At 40.0% G+C, this 23082-nt stretch overlaps 1 protein-coding gene across 2 annotated transcripts; it reads left to right on the top strand.

The window, feature by feature from the left end:
* The first annotated feature begins 845 nt into the window (after positions 1–845).
* On the top strand, positions 846–18674 carry LOC145391375 (FAST kinase domain-containing protein 4). 2 transcript variants are annotated; one of them, XM_080265974.1, is made up of 7 exons: positions 846–888; positions 3244–3362; positions 5759–5941; positions 8138–8220; positions 11144–11255; positions 13680–13787; positions 16750–18674. In XM_080265974.1, exons 2-7 carry the CDS (start codon positions 3270–3272, stop codon positions 18052–18054), a joined length of 1884 nt encoding a protein of 627 aa, XP_080122100.1. In that variant the 5' UTR covers positions 846–888; positions 3244–3269; the 3' UTR covers positions 18055–18674. The 2 variants fall into 2 exon arrangements, with proteins under 2 accessions (XP_080122100.1, XP_080122099.1); XM_080265973.1 differs by having other exon boundaries at positions 862–944.
* Positions 18675–23082: the final 4408 nt, after the last annotated feature.

Below are 23082 nucleotides of genomic sequence, written 5' to 3'. Positions count from 1 at the left end.
CTTATGAAATTATCAATTCTCTCCTTACCTCTTATGACACTCCTCTATTGGATTTGTCCAGTATGTCATGCTGACTGAATTGTCCATATATTCTTAAAGAATGCATTCATAATTCTGATTCCTTGGGGTTGTGGTGGTTATCGCCCCCATTCCTCAGTGAGCAGCATCTGGAAAATGATAAGAAGAGAATCATGCCCAGTAATTGTTAAGTAAGATTCTCCTAATCTTTATGGTTGTCTGAAATAAAAAACAACGAGCGATTGTTTTGTAAAGCGTTTCAGTAATACCAGTGCCACGTGCAGGGCTTTAATTGACTTGACAGGGGCATTTGATAGGCAAATAGTGAGGTTATTTTGGACGAACTGTTTGCCTAAACTTAAAGGGTTAAAGGGAAATTACTTGGGTGATTCAGATGCCGAACCACTCTCATTGTTTCAACCTGAGAGATACGATGGCGACTTTCTCGTAGGGTTTGCTTTCGTTAATGGGACGGTATCATAAAAGAACATCCCCTTAGGTTCTGTGCATATTCCTTCTAAGATTTCGACATAATCAATCACTCACGTGCATATTTCATACTCCTCCATATTCCAAATTCTCAAGCCAAGAAAAGTGGGTACTTATATATTGACCAACCACAAACTGAGATATCAGAAGCCTCTGCACAGGAATAGGTTATCTTGCTTTTATTTCAGAAAATTGTGAGTATACCCTCTGAGTATTGCCCATTCATTTACATATATTGAGTTTTGGAGATGAAAACAGTTAAGAATCTGACAATATATTACTGTAAATTACTGGCAATTAAACTTACTTTTAAATATACGTAAGTCAAGACGGTACATATTTTGGTGGGTTGTATCGTCTGCCCTATTTATGTAAACGAGTGTACGTAACCCTAATATTTGAGGGGTTGTTCTGTTATTATTTACATTCCGTAAGTGGTAAGTACAAGAGGCACCGATACGGAAAGGCACATCTAAATGTAGGGAATTTATCTGACGAATACAGTATTCAACCGGCATATCCTAGAGCATCATCTTTTCATCTCCCGGAAAACTCTCAAAGGTTAACTCACCTGGTCAGTCGGTAAGCTGGGTACGGTACCAGCCTTCAGGATTGGATGGCCTATCTAATGTGGGAAATGTAAGTTAGTGGTAGCTGAAATGCGTAGAGCAGATCTTCGTGCAGTAATTCGTACCTCTGGTAAACCACCCCTAACATTCGGCAGAGACATGTTTAAGTTTCTTCAAGTTTTTTGCAGTTGTGTCAATGGAAGGGGCTCTCTGCTGAGCCTGTGGCCCCAGCTCGGTGTGCCGGCATGTTTCTTGGTGGTGGGTTTGTGAGGTGGATGTTATATGAGCTCTGTATAAGAATTTTTGTTCCTGACTTCCCCAAATTTATCAAGCCTTCTTTTAAGTTCCCTCACCGTTTTAGATATAATACTATTGCAGTTCAGATTAACCATTCTGCATGTTCACAGCGCTGCATGAGGATGAATATTTTCTTACATTCAGTCTTCATCTTGTCTGGAGGGATTTCTTTGAATTGCCTTGTTGAATTACCTTCTTTCCACGTAAAATTTTCTGTTTCATTCATATCGAAACGTTGGTTTGATTTTTTGTGTTTTCCATGGGCAGTTTGTGCTTTTGTGCCTAGGCAGTAGCCGTGGACTATGGGGATTTCTCTTTGAAGTGCAGTGCAACAAAATACCTGATGGTGGTCATTTACTGAATTGGCTCTTTTAAAAGGACAATATTTGATTTTTTTTTTTTGCCATAGCTATAGATTCATATACACCTGTCTGAAATGTGATAACAAATTTTGGTTTAATTTAATTGTTAATAAGAAATCAGGATTCAGAGTGAAAATATGCTAAAGTTGGCAGGTATTTTCCCTTTAGGATGACATGAGGAATAAAACAATATGTGTAGATTCAGAAACACTTGGACACGAGTGTTTGTGTGGTGATGTGTTCTTGTAGGCTGAGTAATTTCGATGTGTTGAAATTGTGATAGTAACTGCATGACACACTTGAGAGACATGAATGTGGAAGGAACTAGGCTACACTGCTGATAGTGAGCCCAAGGGAAAAGTTGGTGTGAGGTCATGAGAAAAGACCTCTGGTATAAAGGACCTGATTGGAATGCTGTAGGAAACTGTGCAGCCTGAAAAGCATCCATCTGGTGATACAAGGTAGACCATTAACAATATACTGTAGAACAGTACCTTGTAGTCATCATCATCATTAGGGCAGGATTAGGAGTAGCAATGTCCAGACAGCCTAAGTTTGCCCAGTTCAATGGACCACATTTCCATTTACTCATCATTCAAGCCCACAGAATCTGGCTCCATCAGATAGTCCAAAAATTTTTTTACCACATTCTGTAGCTTCACATACACCTATCTGATAGAGTCGGTCCGAAGTCAGTCACATTAAAAAGGGGTGCCAAATCCTTGGCTAGGCTAAGTGCTTCTCCACACAAAATTCATCCAGCCAGCTTGGTCTGTTGTCAGTCCCTTAGCCTCACCAACTTTCATACATCTCTTCCTCACACACTCATCCACCATATCCCTCCACCATTTTCTTGGCCTACCTTGCCTCCTCCCTCCTTCAAATTTGCACAGATATACCTTTTTCACCACTCTGTTGTCATCCATTCTCCACATGACCAAACCATCTCAGTACACTTTCTTCGATTCTGGTGTCCACAGACTTCCTCATTCAGCATCTTTCATGAATCACATTATTCCATATCCTATCCACTCTCTGTACTCCACATACATTCCTCAGCAGTCCCACCTCCACTGCTCTTACTCATGACTTCTCATTTTCATGCCACACCATAGTCTCACACGCAAATGTTAAAGTTGGCACTAACACTCCTTCATGTAAGCCTTGTGCGGCTGCAACACTCAAACCTCTGTTTTTTATCAAGGCTTTCATAACACCAGCTACTTTCCTTCCTTGTGTCACTCTGCTTTCCATTTCTTTTGCACATTTTCTTCTCTTTTCTCTCACTGTACCCAGATGATAGACAAGAGGAAAATGTGCAAAAGAAGTGGAAAGTAGTAAGGTACATACCTAAATAATGAATAAATTAATGTGACTCATTTCACTGGGCAATCTTATAATTTTCTTGCATTTGCGCATTTGCCTAGATGTTTGTAGACTTTACCCACCTCATTTATAAAAAAAAAATGAAAATGATGATGATGATGATCTGTCATGTGTACTTTCAGAGATCTTGATGGTGGTGTAAGCAAGAATGCTACAAATGTGGCGGGTGGTTTGGGTGCGATGTCTGAAGACTTCCAAGGTACACCGATCTTCACAGACCACCACATCAGTTCGGACCTTGGTTAGACTAATATCTCTTATTAATGCTTGTTCAGTGGATCCTCACTTTATTAAGTACAGTACATATGTTTACTGCTGACAGTACCCAGTACTTTATAGGAGTAACTATAGTATTTTATCTAATCTAAAAGTGATGCCATGTTTTCTTGTAAAGAATCCTTGTATTGGGGTTGCCCAGGGTACAGATGATGTTTTCTTTGGACTGGAAGCTAAACCAAGCTCCAAAACCAGCTGATTACTTTTGCAGCAGTTACCAGAAGCTGTTGGGACAAAAAGAAATTTGAGATGTGTAATGAAATTTGTAACAATGTGAGAGTCAGCTTGACTGTGCTTCTATGTACAATTACTCAGAAGGAGGATCACCAAGTGGCTGTACACGTCTCCCCCACTATTCGACAGGGATGCATTCCATAAAAACGGTTGAATGATGAATTGGTCGAATAATGAACCTATTTTTTCCCTTCAGATTGTTTAGAAATAGGGGTTTAGGTTCCTGACCACTTTTGTCATTCAAGAAATATTCAGTGAAGATGGAAAAAATACCGGCATATATGAATGAAAGTGACACAGGGATTTGAGCTGTGTTCTTATAGGCCTACATTCTCAAGGAAAATTATTTTTGTACTACATACATCTCAGATGATTGACATTTGATTTTCAGTCAGAAAAATATTGGCAAACAAACGAAATATATCTACCTTGCAATATTAAAGAAAGCCGCCTGAACGCTTCGATGGCGTGTTTACTGCCGATCCCGCTGACTGAACATGACGGCACTGCACCAGACAAGCTCAGTTGTTTACAATTTCTATCTGTCTATCTATTGCCAAATGCCTTAATCCCGTATGGGGTGGCCACAAACAAATCGTCTCCACGTCGCCCTGTCCCCTGCCATTTCACTGCCCTGCTCCCAGGTCACACCCCCTTCTCTCATATACCTCACCACTCCATCTCTCCATCTAATCCTTGGCCTCCCCCTCCCATTCTCCCCCTCCACCTCACTCACATACACTCTCCTCATCAGTCTCTCACTGTCCATCCTCTCCACATGGCCAAACCACCTCAGTGTGTTTCTCCTAACACTTCCTATCACATTCACATCCACACCACAATGCTCCCCTTTATTCCATATTTGTCAGTCTGTCTCTCTGTGTGACTCCACATACTCCTCTCAAAATACTCATTTCCACTGTTGTCACTCTTGACTTGTGTCCCTCCAACATGGTCCAAGCTTCACTTCCATACGTTAGAGTTGGTATCACATTACTGTCATGTAGTAACTTTTTTACTTCTATGCTCACTTCCCTGTTTCTTATCACAGGTTTCAAGGAACCAGCAACTTTTCTTCCTTATTGTACTCTTTCAAGCACTTCACTCTCCAAACTTCCATCCTTACTCATCACACTACCCAAGTACTTAAACATACTCACATTTTCCATTTTCTTCTCATCCAGCCTCACTGTACATTCAGTGACTTCACTTCTCTCGATGACCATAACTTTACTCTTCCCTGCATTCATCTTTGGATTCTGTTTCTTACACACTCTTCCAAACTCATCCACTAAGCCTTGCAGCTTCCCTTTGTCTTCACCTAATAACACAGTGTCATCTGCAAACAACAGTAAGGGAGTTTCCAGACACTGCCCTCTCTCAGTAGGGCCACTCCAACATCCACTGCCCTACCTTGTATCTCTTTTATAACCTCATCCATGTACAGATTGAACAGCCATGGAGACATCACACATCCCTGTTTCAACCCAACCTTCAAATAGAAAAACCTTGGGCTGCAGACTCTTGCTAGTGAAATTGATTTGGTTATTCAGAGATGTAAATTGGGATATCATAGGCCATAGTGAAGTGAGGAGACCAGGTGAAGCACTCATAACAGAGGCAAACAAGATACGATGGAACTGAATGTGGTACAGGAATTGTGGTTAGTTAGTACAGTAATAATCTACTGTTCCATTACCATTGCTTTATAGTTGGGGCATTTCCATCACTTTCTTTCCTGATGTATCATATCAGAGAATCGTCTATAGACAGTGAAACATCACTTAATTCATTCTGGTCAACAGAAAATAAATGTAAGTAGGAGTCAGGTATTAAGGTGAAGTTTTGTTCCCAACTATAGAATACAGTATCAACTTTCATAAATTTAGGTTTTTTATGTTTCTCTTTTTTTTGCCTCCATTTATTTTTTATCTGAATTTCCATTTTAAGAAGGAGAAATTGCAATACCATCAATCTTCACCTCAGTATGCATGTATAAGTATTAGGGATTTGCCCCCAACTGTAAATATACTTTCGGGAAAGATCGTGTCCATTTGGTAAATAACTACCGTACCAATACTTCCTTATCCTTAGTTATATGATTGTTGTTGTACATTTGCATTTTAGGAAGGAGAAGCCCCATTAGCATACTTCTGCACCTCAGCATACACATATAAACAGCAGGACCCAGCAGTGAAGCAGCAGGAGCAACAGGATATCCAGGTGCAAGAACATGATGTTTATGTCCAACAAATACCAGGGTTACTTCAGGATGCCATTATCACGAACTCACTCACCAGTGCCTACAAGGTAAACAGATGCTACTTTCCACACCGTTCTCTTTTTTGTTATTGTGTTTTTTAGTTTATTCGTGCTACCATCAGACTATTTTTTTTCCTAACTTAGGAAGAATCTTTAGTAAATGCAACTTTCCACACACATCTCTCTGTGAGTAATGTGTTTCTGGTTTATACCCCTTACCACCAAGTTATTTTTACTCAACCTAGGAAGGATCTCTCATAGGGAATGGACAAATTAACCCCTTGGCTGCATATAGCATTCCAGAAATGCCGATCGGTAGATTGTACATTCTGGAAGAGCCAAGTGAATTATTGTGAACTTCTCGGCCATTTTTTGCACCTACCGGTACATTTTTTTTTCTTTTTTATGTGTCCGACTCTGAGCATAGGCTTCACAGCCTGCTCTCAAGGCCCAGTAGTCCTCCTACATACCATACACCTCTCCACATGTCATGCTTATGCTTGATGAGTCGGTTGTGAATCGTCAATGTGGAGCATAAACTTTGTCTGACTAAAATGTTATGTTTGGTTAGGTTTAAATGGGTCAGAGTTTTCCCGCACCACAGACGTAGGAAATGTTTAGGGCTGCTGCAGCCTAGGGTTTAAGGCTGTATCAAACCCCTCCAGTTTGATAAATTTCCCTCAGGCTAAAGAAGATTATCTTAAGGTACGGTAGCAACAAATAAAATATGGGTCATCAGGGTTAAATGGTAAACTCCTTCGATTAGATAAATTTATTTATATTTTAAATTCGTGCCATACATAGACAATTTTTCACATCTTAGGAAAATGTAGTAGTGAAAAAGTCAATAATGGCCTTGGTTAACCTATCCAGTTGGAAAAGCCTCTCCTGATTTGAGTAAAATCACCTGGAGATGGCAAGAATGATAGGAAAAAAGTCAGTCTGTTGAAGAGCAACAGTATACCCTTCATTTTCATCTATGTTTTATTGAACTTGAGTGTATTTTAGGAACAAAGCCTCCTGGTCTTTACATTGTTTTAGTATTAGACACAAAATTGTAAGCATCTTATTGTGTAGATGGTAAATGAAAGCTATGTCTAACCTTTCCAGTTCAGAAAGTCCCAGAGCTGAATAGAATTGTTTGGAGATAGTAAACTAAAATGAAAAATATTTCATAGGATTAAGTGGGTTAATTAATTTGCTAATTATGTACACCATCATCTTTATAATGTATTTCTTATGACATTCTCATGAGTAGGATTCAGACATAAGAAAATAGGCAAAACAAGCAAGTGTGAAAAAGGACTTTATGCCACAGGTTATGCCATTCATATTTTTATATTGTCTCATTTTAAAATGAATTCACCAATTGATAGTTGTAGAAAGTCTGTTACCCCTGTGTGTGCAAATGGTGATTAAATATTATGAACTTGTACATTATTGCAAACAGTGGAGCAGACAGTAAATAATAATAGTAAATTGTCTCCTTGCCCTCCACTTATCTTTATATTCTCACTCAGTGGAGTATCATGCTAGTAGTGCCATGTCTATGGACATCCTTAAATACCTGTATGTAAGCTTTTTTGGCCTGCTAGATGTATGATATGTTTTTGATTTCCTGTAAATACTGGCAGTGGTATTTAAGCCAGTTCAATCTTCTTTTTGGTGCTGGAGAGGGACGCTTTCGTGTGGTGGCACTGATATGACTGAGTGGTGGAGCTGCCTGGTTATACAAGTGCCCCTTAGTCCCCTCTGTTGCCAGAAATGAGGATGGTGAATTGTGGAAAGGTAACCTCATCCTACAGTACACATGACTTACATTCAGATGATCCTGGTTTTGCGACTGCTACATCTACTACTGTACTACCTTTCTTCTTAGTAGGTGTCTCCTTTGAGTGAATCAAGTTCTTCATCAAGTCTTGGAAACATATCTTAGTTAACTACACTTTCTCCATCCCCAGGTTATGCTGTGGTGATGCATTTTATTTCTGGTCTTTTATATGTATTGCTTTAATTCCATTCATGTATACAACCAGTCCCCATTGAATGGCTAGAATATGTGCTGGAAAAATTATGTGGAACAGCATGAAGTGAGACATGCTTCTGGTTCATGATTGAGGATTGGAAAGCACAAAAACAGCTGTAAAATGAATCAAAGAACTTCAGTAAACAATGTGTTAATTCATTGGTAGCTTAATTGAAACAATATAAAGTGATAACTAACTGTACGTTTTTCATGTGCAGGGTCTCAGCATGCTTTCTGACTGGGTGTCCAGCAAGAAGCTTGATTTTAAGAAGGATGTGGAAAGTGATGAACATTTTGATAAGTAAGTTTAGTTGCATACAAGTTATATTTAATTTTCATGAGAATATTTGTTAGTTTTAGTGTAAATATAGTACTGTAAAGCTTTTGTAACCTTGAAACAATCAGAGATTTTCAGTTAGAAGAGCAGGTTGAAGAGTGAAGGTAAATTTGATAACAAATGCAATAGAATGCTGTATAGAAACTTAATCAGATTTCAGAAGCCCAGTTAATGTAAGTCAGCTTGTTTTATCAAGGCCTTCATAGCACCAGCTACTTTCCTTCCTTGTGTCACTCTACTTTCCACTTCTTTTGCACATTTTCCTCTCTTTTGTATCACACTGCCCAGGTATTTGAACTCTCTCACCAATTCCAGTCTCTCTCCATTCACTAAAACATCACACTGGGAGTCACGTTCTCTCTCAGTAATCATCACTTTACTCTTTTGTACATTTACTGTCAAAGCACGACATTCACAGACATCAGCAGAACCCTGCACAAGCCTACCAAGTTCTTCTCTGGTATTTGCAAGTGGCACTGCATCATCAGCATACAATAAATTTGAGATATTCCATCCATCATCATTCATTACCAACGCCATCCCTCTTTCCATTATTCGTGTTTTTACTTCTCACATCACCCCATCCATGTATATATTGAACAACCATGGGGACATCACACAACCTTGTCGCACGCCTACATTGATCGTGAACCAATCACTTAGATTCCCATTTACCCTTACACATGCCTCACTACCATCATATAAACTCTTTAAGGCACCTAACAGCTTACCATGTACACTGTACATGTGCAAAACCTTCCACAGTCCTTTTCTCTACTTTGTTGTATGCTTTTTCCACATCCATAAATGCCATAAACACCTTATAGTCCTTCTCACATGCCTTCTCCACTATCTCTCTTACTACAAATATTTGATCCACACATCCTTTGCCACTCTTGAAGCCACCCTGTTCATCACTCACTAGGACTTCTGATCTCACTCTTACTTTCTGTATAATAATTCTTCCTTATGCCTTCCCTACCACACATAGTAGCCTTATGCCATGATAATTCTTGCACGCACTTTGCTCACCTTTATTTTTGTACAGGGGTACAATCACTGCCTTTTTCCAATCTACTTGCACAGTTTCACTCATCCATGCCTTCTTACATACCTCCAACAAGCACTTCATTCTGCCCTTTCCACTGCACTTAATCATCACTGCATGCAACTCATCACCCATAGCTGCTTTTCATATTTGAACAGCTCTAACCTCCCAACATCCTGAGCAACCACCATACCCCAGCACAATCTCCGTACTGACCCCACAAAACTGCATCCAACCCAGACCACACCTTATGCACCTCAACACTACCCATCCAAAGTATCACAGCCTTTCAACTGGCCACTTCCCCACGTGAAACTGTACACAACCAGACCTAATCCAGCCAAAAACAGGAAAAGTTTCACTAACTACAAGAAGACAAGCAGGGCACAGTTCACACAGTATATGGAACAAGCATTAGCAACTCATCATGAACCTGTTCCAACCACCGACAGAGCAGTCACTATGATCAGTAGAGTCATTATTAGAGCCAGGAAACTGTACATCCAAAGTGGTGACTGTAAAATATTTCAGCCTTGACTTCTCTCCACAAATCAAATGACACATCTAGAAAAGAAACAGACTAAAGCAAAAACTCAGTTGATCCCAGCAGAAACAGAATCCAACACTTAACAAATTGATAAGGATGTGCAAACAAAGCAAATAGAAAGCTTGGGTATACCAAAGATCTCGGAACAATCAGCAGCAAATTTTGAAAGATCATAGCAATCATCCACATATCCAAAAAATCACTCTGACAAACCCTTAAAAACCTCATTGAATGCTGATGGAACTGTCATAAGCATGGGGGAAAAAAAAGTGCAGTAATAAAAATACTTAGGAATGACAAAGGAAATTCATGAACACCCTCTGATTCACCTCACAAGCTAGCTTAAAAAAATAAAAGTCAATAGGAGCATGACCAGACCAAATCACGGATATTCATCTTCAGCACCTCAACACCATAGCTGTAAATACTGCTTACTCACTGAAATATTTAGCTTTTCCTAGTCTCATTACCAAATACCTGACATTCAATAGAATGCAGTTACTGTATCCAAGTACTTTAGCCAGGCAAACTAAGCAGTAGGCATCATCATGCAAGCCAATACTGTATCTGCACAGCGCATCAGAAATCATGGAAAGGCTAAGCCTTAAGTACTCCACCCTCCACATTCATTTGATTCCAAACATGGATTTTGACTCAAGTATTCAACTACCACATATCTTTCTAAACTGACCCAACTCGGTGGGTTCCAACAAGAAATAACCCCTTATTAAGAACCACCCTAGTAGCAATAGTCAAAGTTTTTGATACAGTATTACCTGAAGAGTGCCTCCAAATGAAGAAGTTTCAAATGAAAAATGATCAGAAAATTGCAGAAAAAAAAAAGAAAAACACATGTATTCCCTTCAGTATTTTTTTTTGATGTTTAGAATTTCAGTATACATTTCTTTATTGCACATGAGCATTAAAGAAGTAGCTGTAGTAGTTTAGTAAAAAAAAAAATAATAATAATAATAATTAGTTGTGCCTTTAGAAGAGCCAAGGACAGAATAATAGAATATAATATTGTGGGACTGGAATAAAAGGGCTTTTTTTTTTTTTCTTTCTTTTTTTTTTTTTCTTTTTTTGCTGTATTAGTTATTCCTGAAAGTGTTAGATTTTATAGTTTCTTACAAGATGGTCCAAATTCCTGGTGCTTGAATGGATATGCTGTTCACTAGTTCTCCTTGTATTGTGTAATTCTCTGTGTTTTCTTTTGGACCTTATCTGACCCCATTTAGAGATGGGAGGAAAAAAAATGTGGGTATGATGATGATGACGATATATTTTTGTAGGCTGATAGGTGTTATAGACCGTGGTGTGACACGTAGCAGCCCTGCTGCCCTCCTGTCTGCCCTCAGGAACCTTATGACCCTTGGCGTAGACAGTCACTCACATGTTGTCCAGGTTAGTCTACCACACCTGTGATCATGTTTTTGTTGGTTAAGGAGGCTGTAGCAGCAGTTCCTTAGAGAATTATTTTTACATGTCATGCAAATTCTCCTCTAGCCACTGTGACCAAAAAATTCTGTTGGTGTAAGTGTTATTCATTGATTTTATTTATTTTATCCATCCATCATCCAATCCTATGTTGTCCCATGAGGAGTGTAGGAGCCCGGGGCTAAGCAAGTTGGTCCTGACATTATGATAAGAGTGACCAGCCTCACTCATCCCTGAGTGGCATTACATGACCAAAATACCCCAACCACCCCTTGAATATAAACCTACACAGGCTAAATCCGATTGGAGCGCCTTAATTGTCCACTAAACCACCAGGCACCATGATTTGGTTATATGGTTACCACCCAGCATAGTAAATGGTTTCCTGGTGTACATGAAACCATTTGGCTTGTCACTCAGTGTAGAGTCACTCATAGGCAGAAGGAATAGGAAAGAAGGACAGAAGAGAGAGTGGAAAGTTACATGTAGGCAGAAGAAAGAGGAAAGAATGAAAGACAGAAGAGGAAGGAAGGTAAGGAAACCGATATCAGGGCTATGTCCAGTTTCATAAGTTTATTCATTACAGGCTGTTCTTGGTATGACCATATGAATTAGTGCATTGGTGATTACCAATTTTAGGGCCTGCTATATGCTATATTATAGTCACAGCAGCTTAATAGTGTAATTTGAATTCATTAGGAACTTTTGTAAGATCAAATTAGTTATTTTGTGGTAGGTGGTGGTGACCATCATCCACTCACTTGATGTGGTGTTGCCTACTTCTTCCCTCACGTTTATCATACAATTTTCTGTGTCCACCCTTCTCTCTCCCCATTTCTCTCATCTTTCCTGTCACGTTTTATTACTCTTCTTCACTTCTCAAGTGGCTTTACATTGAGTGACAATCCTAATGGTTTCCTTTAAGCCAGGAAACCATATAACCAACCCACATGTGTTACATATGTGTCAACAAGTGGGTTGGCGGAGAATTAGTGCCCCTCCCCATAAAACCACTAGTTCAAAGACTAACAGCCTCCCCATATGGGATTATGGCTTCTGGCTGTAGGTAGATAGATAGAAATTAGACTTCTGTCTTACAACTCTGAAGGATACCGTGGGAAAGAGGTTATGGAAAAGTAGGGCTATGTCAGATAAGTAGCAGATATTTCAATTTGTTAAAAAAAAAAAAAAAACTTCCCAAGTTACTTGAGTGGCCAACAAAGAGATTGAAGTTTTTTTTTTTTTTTTCTCTCTCTCTCTCTCTCTCTCTCTCTCCTAGAAAAATGGGTAGGAATCATACATGAAATTTAATGAAATAAAGATATTGTGTTCACTCCATTTTTCGTAGCGGTTATAAAAAATGATGATAATGGTGATGATGATGATTTAACTAATGAAAACTGTATGGCAGGACTTGTGAACTGGGCAGTGAATTCAAACCTTGCCTGCCAGTAATACTGTATTTTTTATTTCTTCATGTACTATACAGTATATTTATTTTTATTTTCTTAATGTGTGCTTGTGGTAGGTGGGGGCGCTCACCATTCACTCACTTGATGTAGGGCTACTGTTGTGCTTGTGGTAGGTGGGGGCGCTCACCATTCACTCACTTGATGTAGGGCTACTGTTGGGTGTCTTCCCTTTCGTCTCCTCCATCATTCTTTCCATCCATCCTCTTCTGTCTTCCTTACCTTCATTCTTTCCTTGTCCTTCTGCCTACGGGTAACTTTACACTCCCTCTTCTGTCTTTCTTTCCTTCATTCTTTCCCCTTCCTTCTGACTGTGGGTGACTCTACACTGAGTGACAAGCCAAATGGTTTCCTGTACACCAGGAAACCATTTACTATGCTGAGTGGTAACCATATAACTAAATTTTGGCACCTGGTGGTTTAGTGAGTAATTATTGCACTCCAGTCGGATTGAGCTGGTGAAGGTTTATATCCAAGGGATGGTTGGGGTTGATTGCTCATGTAATGCCACTCAGGGATGAGTGAGGCTGGTCACTTTCATCTTAATTGCCAGGACCAACTGCCTAACCCCGGGCTCCTACACTCCTCATGGGGCAATATAGGACTGGATGATGGATGGATGGATGGATGGAAAAATTGTGATTGTTTTGGTTAGTAAACTCCTCTGTGGTTGGCTCTTTGATTGCCCCCAAACATTTCCATTGAACCAGTTTTATGAACTGTTTAATGTTCTTTTTTTTGTTTGTTTGTACAATTAGGTTTTTCATAAGGATACCCATGCAGTACTGTACTTCATTAAAAAAACTCCATATTAATGTCATGATTGTCATTAGTGAATTCTCGTAAGCTATTTTAGTGCATGACACCATACACATACCATTATTGTTGTATTGATTGTGATATTGTTTACCCCTTGTTACAGTCAATAGAACTTCAGCTTCAATGGAACCTGCGCAAGATGTCATTTCCTCTACTTCTATCAGTCATGGCCTTACAAGCAGAACATCAGGACACAGACCTGCAAAAAAAGGTAAGCAGCTACCAGCAGATTCTGATGCTTGCAAATTGTATGTACATCCATGAGAGGTGAGTTGTTCCTTATGTTTCATGGATCCCTGAAATCATAAATATTTTGTATTTTCTTTTTCCTAAGGATGTGTAAGACAAATACACTTATTAGGAAGAGTGGGCCAAATACATATGAGTCTGCGAGTAATAGTAGCCGATTGACTATTTCCTGGTCAGGAGGGCTGTTAGGAGGTTAGTGAAGGATATTAATGTTATAGGAAGTGAAGAGTGTGTGCAGCACAGTCACTGATATTTGACATGGTACTAAAGAATTAAATAGTGAAGAAAACGATATATGTACAGTATGTAAAAGGAAAATATGGAAATTGAAAAACCAAGCAGTAGGGGATGCCTTCTTTAGTGAGAGGAATAGAGTGGTGGCTGAACAGGGATCTGTAGACAAAAGTGTTAATGAGCAGTACTGGTACATAGCTCTCAAGAGCACTCCTAAGAGTTACTGATTCAGTGTGAGAATGGACAAGAGACCCACCAAGTCATAAAATAACATGGTGATGGGATGAGGGTGCAGGAGCCATAGTTAACCCCCTGACGCCGGGCTCCCTGCACCCTATCCCCTTCCCACAACCGTGCTTATTTTCGTAATTTTGGATTTTCCAGAAAATATAATTATTTCTTCTTACAGATCAATCACAAATGGTACAAGCACACAGAAAAAGCTTGTACTTACACTTTGCAGGTGTATATCTCTATTAGTGTGTGGGTGGTTGACTGCAGTCAGTACATGTGTAGTCTGGCCCTCCAGGCACCCCCCCCTCCCCTGCCCCACCTCTGTCCCAGCTAGCCTCTCCTTGCACCCACAGGTGCACGAGAGGACCTGTCACACTGTTCTCAGTAAAGTTAGGGCATTTTTAAGTCGAAACATGCCTGCGAAATATGAAAACATCCTCAGATGTGAACCGGTGCCTTTCGACCACACATCCTCCGACCTGAACCAGCCTCAGGGGGTGAAAGCAGAAAGACTTTTCCGGGAATGGAAAGGGAATGGCATCAGAGATGAACACCACATTTCCTGACGTATAGTGTAATGCTTGCTTTTTTCCCTGGAAAATTTGCATAAAAAAATCACCTTGGGCATTATACTCCACAGTCATGATTTTGAGTTCGCTAATGATTTGAGATGCCTGGTACTCACACACCCCTGCTTGCCAAGCTGGCCCCCAGATGACCAGAATGAAGCATATGTTCATATATAATTACATACCAATACTGCAGCAGGTGAAAATCACAATGAAATATGAGAGCCAAGGCCATCGGCAGTCTGAAATAAATCATTTGATGGCCCTACCTAATTTGTTTCTAAATACTATTTCTGTCTCTTTCACCTGTAACATTTTCTCCCTGAATCCTAGTAATATCCAATGCAACATATCAAAAGTAAGTGGTGAATACAGGTATCTTACTATTTGTGTTGCAGTCTTTGTGCACTGTATCAAAAATATGCACTACAAAATGAACCAAACCGAAAATGGGGGAGTAGTTTTTGGCAGAGCGAGAACTGTGGCCAAAGAACAACCATTCATATTCATGTTTATCTTGTCCTATTGCGGTTGAGGCTGTGTTATTACACGTGTCTGAAGCAAAATGTTTAATATATATTCATTTGCTTAACTGTCTGACTGTATAATTTTCTGTGTCCGAGTGGCTGCAGCTGGGGATAACCTTACCATATTTTGTTCACTTTTGTTTGTACATCGTACAGTATGGTATTGTCCATAGTGTAATATGCACTAAAATTGATTGTGTAAAAAGTATAAATTTGTACATTTTAATTAGTAGATTAAATTGAGTAAATTTCTTTTCCTAAACATCCCTTACCAAATCATGGGTGTGGAGTGTATGTCGATGTGCATTACATAGTGGGAAATATGGTACTTGGTTGCCAAGCATAGGGCAAGAAAGGAGGTATACAGGGCAAAATCTGAGTTTCAGAAACTTGTACTGGATAGCTTTTATAGTGCCAAAGGAAAAATGTGGTACTTGAGGTGGGAAAACATATGAAGAGAGAATACAAGGCTATCATATGTCAGCACCGTTTAAAGAATGATGAAGGAAAGGAGTGGTGAACAGTGAGACTTTTAAAGATGCAGAGAGAGAACATTATAACTGGTTGTTGAATGGGGAGTTTGACTGCAACAGGGATGATTTGGAGTTGGCAGATCCAGTGTTTGTCCCTTGGTCCCTGATTGATGTTGCTTCTGTGAATGGGCCAGTCGGCAGGATGCAGTTAGGGAAGGAGGTGGGTGTGTCTGGGTTGACTGATGAAATGTTTAAGACCTCAGGAGATACAGAAGTGGGTTTAGTTACTGAAAAGTTTGCACAAGCATTGTCACTACCTTAACTGCAGTTTTCCTGAGCAAAAAAATAATATTTAATGCACATTCTTTGCTTATTCAGATCTGCCATAATTGTTTGAGGATGAAAATCGTAGAAGTCGTCCACACAAACAAAGGAAAAAAATGCCAGAAATGTGGACTCGACCCTCTTAGTGTGATATCACATGACAGAATGCTTCACCAGACTGCACGCAAGTGGTGCCTGTCGATGCAACAGGGAACTGTTTCTTTTTCCTGCGCTATCAATCTTTTCCGGGAATATTGGGGTCCCCCCCCCCCCCTTGTAATTGTAAAAATTTAACTGTGTCAAGCCCACATGAATTGCTAAATAAAGAAGTGACACTTTTGAGAAAAGACCAGAAGATTAAAGTGTCTTATGAGGGAAAGCATACACAGTGCCCCTAAATGAGCATATTAGCCACACAGTTCAGTTGATGACACTATAGCATGACAGTCACTATATCCTTCAACCCAGTAACTTGAAAGTTTTATTTTAAACCCTGCAATTTGGCGACTGCTCTATAATTTTGTGGACCTTGTTTATTGTTAATTCATGTGTTGCCCTTGCAGGTATTTAAAGATTGCATTGAAAGCATCCAGCGGCGTTGGGTGGAGGTGCGTGCGGCAAGTGAATTGGAGACACTTTACTCCCATCATGACCACTTCTCACCTGAGTTTCTTGGGCAGTTAGATGACCGGACAACAGAGTTGGCTAACAGTATGACTTATGCTGAGCTGGCTAAAGTACTGTGTGTTTTAGGGGTCATTAAGCGCAGGGCCACTCCAGTTATACGCTCCTTGGCCTTCCACATGGCTAAGCAGTCAGATCGTGTCTCCCCAAAGCAGCTTGGGAATGTACTGTTTGCCATGAATTCACTTTCATTTCCTGATCCAGTGCTGCTGGAAAAAATTGCAGGTGATTTAATACCTCAGCTTGAGCAGGTTGAGAAGCCAAAACTTGTAGGAACCATACTATTCTGTATGGGACAAATGAGGTGGCGACACAAGCAACTCTTGGAGGCTCTGTCAGAGTGGACTGAAAAGAATGCATCCGCCTGTCCGTTGGCGAGTTTGTCTGCCTTGACCATGACACTCGCCATTGTAGGGTATGAACCTTCTAATTCACATGCCTTGTTCAGTGTTATTACTTCAAGGCTCACACAGACCTCACTGACAAAGAAAACCAATTGGCTGGATGTAGTTTGGGCATTGTCTGTTTTAGGGAAGGTTACCAATGAACACATTGCTTCAGTTCTTGACCCATCATTTGTTTCTGATGTTACGCGAGTTGAGCAGCATCTCAGTTTAGGTGTCAGGTTGAAACTACTTAATGTTAATGCAGTTTCCCAGCTCATTTTACCATCGTACAGGGGTCCACAGCTCAACCTGTCAGACTTTAAGGATGTCATTGTCACCACAGGCAGAGATGATCTTAAATTTTCAAAACAAGTGTTAATGATGCTTCATAATCTCCTGCCTCCCCCCAAATATATTCATCAGTGCATACAGATGTCAACTGGAGTTTATGTTGATGCACAGTTTGCTACTGATAAGAATGCAAAGCCCCTTCCAGTCCAGGATTATAGTAGTGTTTTTAGTTCAAAATTATCAGAGTTTGGGACTGAAGAGAGCACAGTCAGCAAGGAGCTTCCTGAAGGTGCAACCAAACTTGCTCTCATGGTTTGGAATTACAGAGACTATACAGTTGGGGATCGGGAATTGACTGGAATCAACAAACTAGCAGTAGAGCTCTTAAAGAAACAGGGTTATAAGGTAGTTCAAATTCCCTTTTATGAGTATGACATGAAGGGCAAAACACTAAAAACAGTACAGTATCTTGAAAGAAAAATAAAAGAGACCTTATGTGTATATTAGCTACAAAGATGTTTAGCAGAATTTTGGTTACGGAACTCGATTACTGTATTATAAGCTAAGGGAGGTAACGTAAGCATTTCAGGCCATAATGTCCCTTGTGGTAAAGCTTAATATAGATATAAATTTACTATTTTTTAAAATAAAAATTAATTTATTGCAACATAGTTCAGTATAAAAGGTGTATGTATGTTATGGTGGTAATGAAAACTGTTTTGTTGAAAATGTTAATGAAGAGGTTAAGTATGTATAGCAAGTCCTTCATGTTGGCCGTAGAGTAGGGCAGTGACTTTCGAGAAGAGTATGATTAGCAGTACAAGTATGGATAGCTGTCTGTTTACACTGTATCTCTCACCTCTCTCCATGTCCCCATGAAAGGAGACTGGAGAAATGCAGAAAGGCAACTTCAGCCTGCAGTCCACTTGGTTCATGCATGAATGAGCCATGGGTCACATCAGCAGCACAACAACAATATCTGATAAGAACTAAGATCATTGGAAAATAATAATGTTTTTGATACCTGGTACTTTGTGTCAAGTGATTCTGCTTGTATGTATTTTATTCATTTGTTGTCCAGAAGAACATTGTTAAACTATTGTACAAAGGCCTTTAAGAAAATATAACTATCTTAAAAGATTCTGAAGCATTTCAGCTACCATCCATTAAGTTTATGCTGGTGAATTTGAAAGAGTTCTGTGAAAAAGCTGCTGGCTAGGAACTAAACTAGCAAGTCATACAGTACTCATGTTTGCTGAATATTCATGTGTTCAGTCTGGTGATATCTTAACCCATTAACTGCGACATGCAGTCACAGCCATTCTGCAGTGCACTGAGATGTACAGCTCCGGCATCGGGTTGAAAATATAATTTTTCATGCAGTCTTGGGGCAAATTGTTAGCAAACAACATGAAATATGTCATGTGGAGGCATCTAGAGCTCATTCTGGAGCCTTTTCAGCCTCTCACAATCTACCCCACATGTGCCTCAGTTGTCATTGTTTGATACAATGGAAAGTTAAGGTTTGGTCCACCAAACTTCAAAAATTCACCGTATACACCAAGGTAGATACTGGGCTAATTTTGTGGAGCTTAATATTTATGCATGCACTCATTCATGAGGTGCTCAAAAAAAAATTTTATGATGGACATTTCTGGTAGCTGCATATTGCCAAAGTACCACCTCTTAAAATGGAAAAATATCTAAGCTCTGTACAGCCAAACTGTGGTAGGTACAGTTATCCCTCGATTATCTGACGTAATAGAGCCAGAGGCATGTCTGAATAATGGACTTCTCCCCTCACCCCCCTTCTAACATAACCTATCTTTGAAAGCCATTGTAAAAGGCCACTACAGTACATCGTAAAACACTTGTTCCTGTTGTTTTACACTACTCTATCTGACCAAGCTGACTTATAAGCCACAACCAAGCAGTTACCATGGTTCAGCAGACCCATCAACCACAGACAAGCAATCACCACTGCAGGGCCATACCCTGCAGCGACATGAAAACACCGGCTACAGAAGAAAAATGCAGTGGGCACACAAAACATGGTAGTTAAATAAAATTATGGTACAGTACAGTAAGCTAGAATAAAATCATCGTCAGTACTCATGATTCAACCATCCTGCATCAATCTTACCCAGGATCTCCCGCTTCTCCAGAGAGTCAACACTACCCCTTCCTCTTCCCTGGTGCAGGGGCTATCATCAACCACCCTAGGAAGAGGCATGCAAGGCCTGAAGCTGGTAAGAAATAGCCACAAAAGCCACTACTTGTGCCGCCATAACGAGTGTCCAAGAGGAAGTGTTCTCTAAACTGTCATCGCTCGTGAACTGAGAACGACCAAGGGTGTCTTTAGCAGATGCTTGGTGAACTACCCAGCCAGACAGAGCAGTGCCACTGGGCTATTCTCACCCAGCTGGGTACGAAAATGTTTGTGCGGCCATAATTTCCACCTGGACACTTGCAATATGTCCAGATAAAATTGAAAAATGTACGAATAATGGTTTGGAACAGCCAGATCCCAGCTTCTGGATAATGGATTGTCCGGGTACTGGTAATAGCTGTCCAGATAATTGGGAGATTACTGTATTGGCTGTCTGGATAATTGAGAGATCACTGCATTGACTTGAAAGTTTGCACACTGATACTGCAACATGCTGTCTTCAATATAATACACATAAAACTGGTCTTTGGAAAAAATATTATGCATGCATAAATTTAGGTGGTCCAAAATTACCAGTCTTCAGAACACTGTAGTGGTAAAACTATGGTATATATTGACCTGAAAATAGAAATAATGTACAGTACTTTATCACATCCTTTGTCAGTCGGAAAGACAAGAAATAAAACCTCTCTCTCTTCGCTGCACTTTTACATCTTTATCTCTTTTCTGTTGCTACTTCAATGGTCACTGTTCCTCTGAACTGTCTGCTTGCAACTCTCCACCACTACAACAGGCGAGTGGCACCTGACTAGCAACAAACTCTCATCCCTTTTCTGTCCAACTCTCCGCAAGAGTTAATCGTTACTCCCAGTCTTTTATTCAGGCAACAGGTCAGCTCTGGAACTGTCTCCCTCTGTCTGTATTTCCTACGGTCTGTGATCTCCAGTCTTTCAAACGCAGTGTGTCCAGGTATCTCGAAATGAATGGATCTTAAATTTGGCTCTCTGTTATCTTGTTTTTTTTTTTTTTTTTCTTGGAGGGAACAATTTTTAGGTTCCTAGCCTTTGGTTCCTTCTTCCTTGCATAAAAAAAAAAAAAAAACTTCCTCCAATAAACTCCATCCAAACTCATCACACTGCCCAGCTTTGATCTTCTGTACTTCGTAGAGAGTACAGGTAAAGTGGGATTGGTTTACCGTTTTTTAAGTAATAGTATCGATCATGTAATGACAGTGACAGTATGGCGGCGTAATAGTAGTCCAACAGGAAATCGTCACTGAAACCGTCATTGTGGGAATCTTTTTATTCAACAGTCTTGTATTTAGGAGTCGTCTTAGTGAGATGTAATCGCTTGTACGTTACTATTTCACTTGGCACTGTCCTGGTAGTTATACCTTTTATATCCCCGCCAGAACGGGTACTGTTTTTATCAACTTGTGTGTGTGTGTGTACTGAATAACTCAAAAAGTTCTTATCCAGTTTTAGCCCAACTTGGTGGAAGGATTGAGGGTCAGGCAGTGATTAAGCTTATCGTTTTTTTTTTTCTTTCTTTTGAACAATAGGTCAGAGTTCAGGGTTGCAGGGCTAGGTCAGAGTTTGACTTAGCAAAATCAAAATTGTTGGAATGGTTCTGGTTAAGGCAAGAACGAAGTGATTCAGTTTTGAGAGCAGTCATTCAAAGGTCAGGGTCACAGGGCAAGATCAAACTTCGACCTGTGTGTTTGTTTGTGAACTAAATAACTTAAAGACGTCTGATCTTATTTGAATAAAACTTCGTGGATGGGATGAAATCAGCCAAGTGGATAATCTAAGGTATATATTTTGAGAATATTAGGTCAAGGACACATGGAAAGGTCAACTTAAAGACTTTTTATCCAATTTAAACCAGACTTTGAGGCACTGTTCAGGGTAAGGCAAGACTAATGGATTTAAATTTTGAAGAGTCAGTTTAATGTCAGCGTCTCAGGGAAAGGTCACATAGCAAGGTTAGCATAAACAGTTTCATGTGATTTAGACCAAACTTTATGGGAGAGTTCAAGGTAAAGCAAAGATGATATTTAATTTTGGGAGTGATCGGCAAAGGTCGTCATAGTCCAAAGTCAAATGTTCGGTTCTCAGACCAGTTTGTGGGCGCGCTAGAATTGCACTTTGTGAATGTTCCTTCTTGTTTTTTTCAGTTCCTCATTTTGGATCTGACCCACGCCATCTATTACTATGAAATGATTCAAAAGTGATATTAAGGGTAACGTTACCTTACGTGGTATGGATGAAGAGGGCGGAGCAGTACACCGGCGAGAGAGAAGGAAGTGGAAGAGAGAGTTAGAGGAAATGTGAGGACAAAGTAAACCAGTAGGTAATTCTGTCATGGCCATCCACCATTGTGGAGGTGGTGGTGGGGATAGGCAAGGGGGAGAGTGGCGTCCGAGATGATGATGCTTATGATGATGTGTGAGTCAGCACCAGTAAGCTTGTGGTGAGTGTGGATGAGCTGTAAGGAAACGACAGGTTGAGTAAGACAATACCACCGTGAATCATGGCAGATTGTGACACAGCTGCGGGATCTCATCTGTAAAGTTTCGTTTTAATCTTTAATAGCATACTTTTATCATGGTGTCAGATGGTTAGAGGAGTGATCTGCCGATCCAAAGGACGGAAGTTCGACCCATGGTGAGGCAGGGAATTGGGTGATTACCTGAATATATATATATATATATATATATATATATATATATATATATATATATATATATATATATATATATATATAGTTGTGTATCGCATTCTAGAATACTGGAAATAAAAAAGTTAACCTCATCAGTCCGTACTTGCCTCACATAAAACACACCGTATTTGTGGCACCACTTTTGAAGACCCGTCTTAAATGTGGTCAGCAGGTGCTGTTCAGTAGTTAAAACCAAAGTTCAGTCGCGAGGTAATCCATAAAAAGAATGTAGATCTCGATGGGCTGCACACCGCTATTTCAGCCTCAAAGATGAATTTAAAAAAAATCGTCCAGGTCATCAACGGAACGTTGTAGCGAAAAACAGAAAACTGATCTTTTTTTCCGGGCCATGGGGTGAGGGACTGGTGTGAACCTCTCCAATCTCACTGATAATTACGATAACAGCCAGTCCCAATGCGGTACCTACAGTGTTTTTGGATATGGCTGGTGATTGAAATTGAAAGTATTTCGAAGGGAATGCAGCCTGTGCTTAAAAGGATCAAAAGTGTCCGTTTTCGGTATAACATCACGTTTTATGTATGCACCACAGGCTGTTAAGTCACTCCTTAGTTAACGGGGTAGGTAGGATGTAACGTTGCCACTACATCAACCAGTGACCATTTGAGACCGTGTGTGTGTGTGTG

This window comes from Coenobita brevimanus, chromosome 18 (assembly GCF_032717465.1).
Source record: "Coenobita brevimanus isolate Jiangsu-jjx chromosome 18, ASM3271746v2, whole genome shotgun sequence".
NCBI lineage: Eukaryota > Metazoa > Arthropoda > Malacostraca > Decapoda > Coenobitidae > Coenobita > Coenobita brevimanus.
The sequence above is the reverse complement of the archived record's forward strand: the minus strand, read 5'-3'. Positions and strand labels throughout refer to the sequence as shown.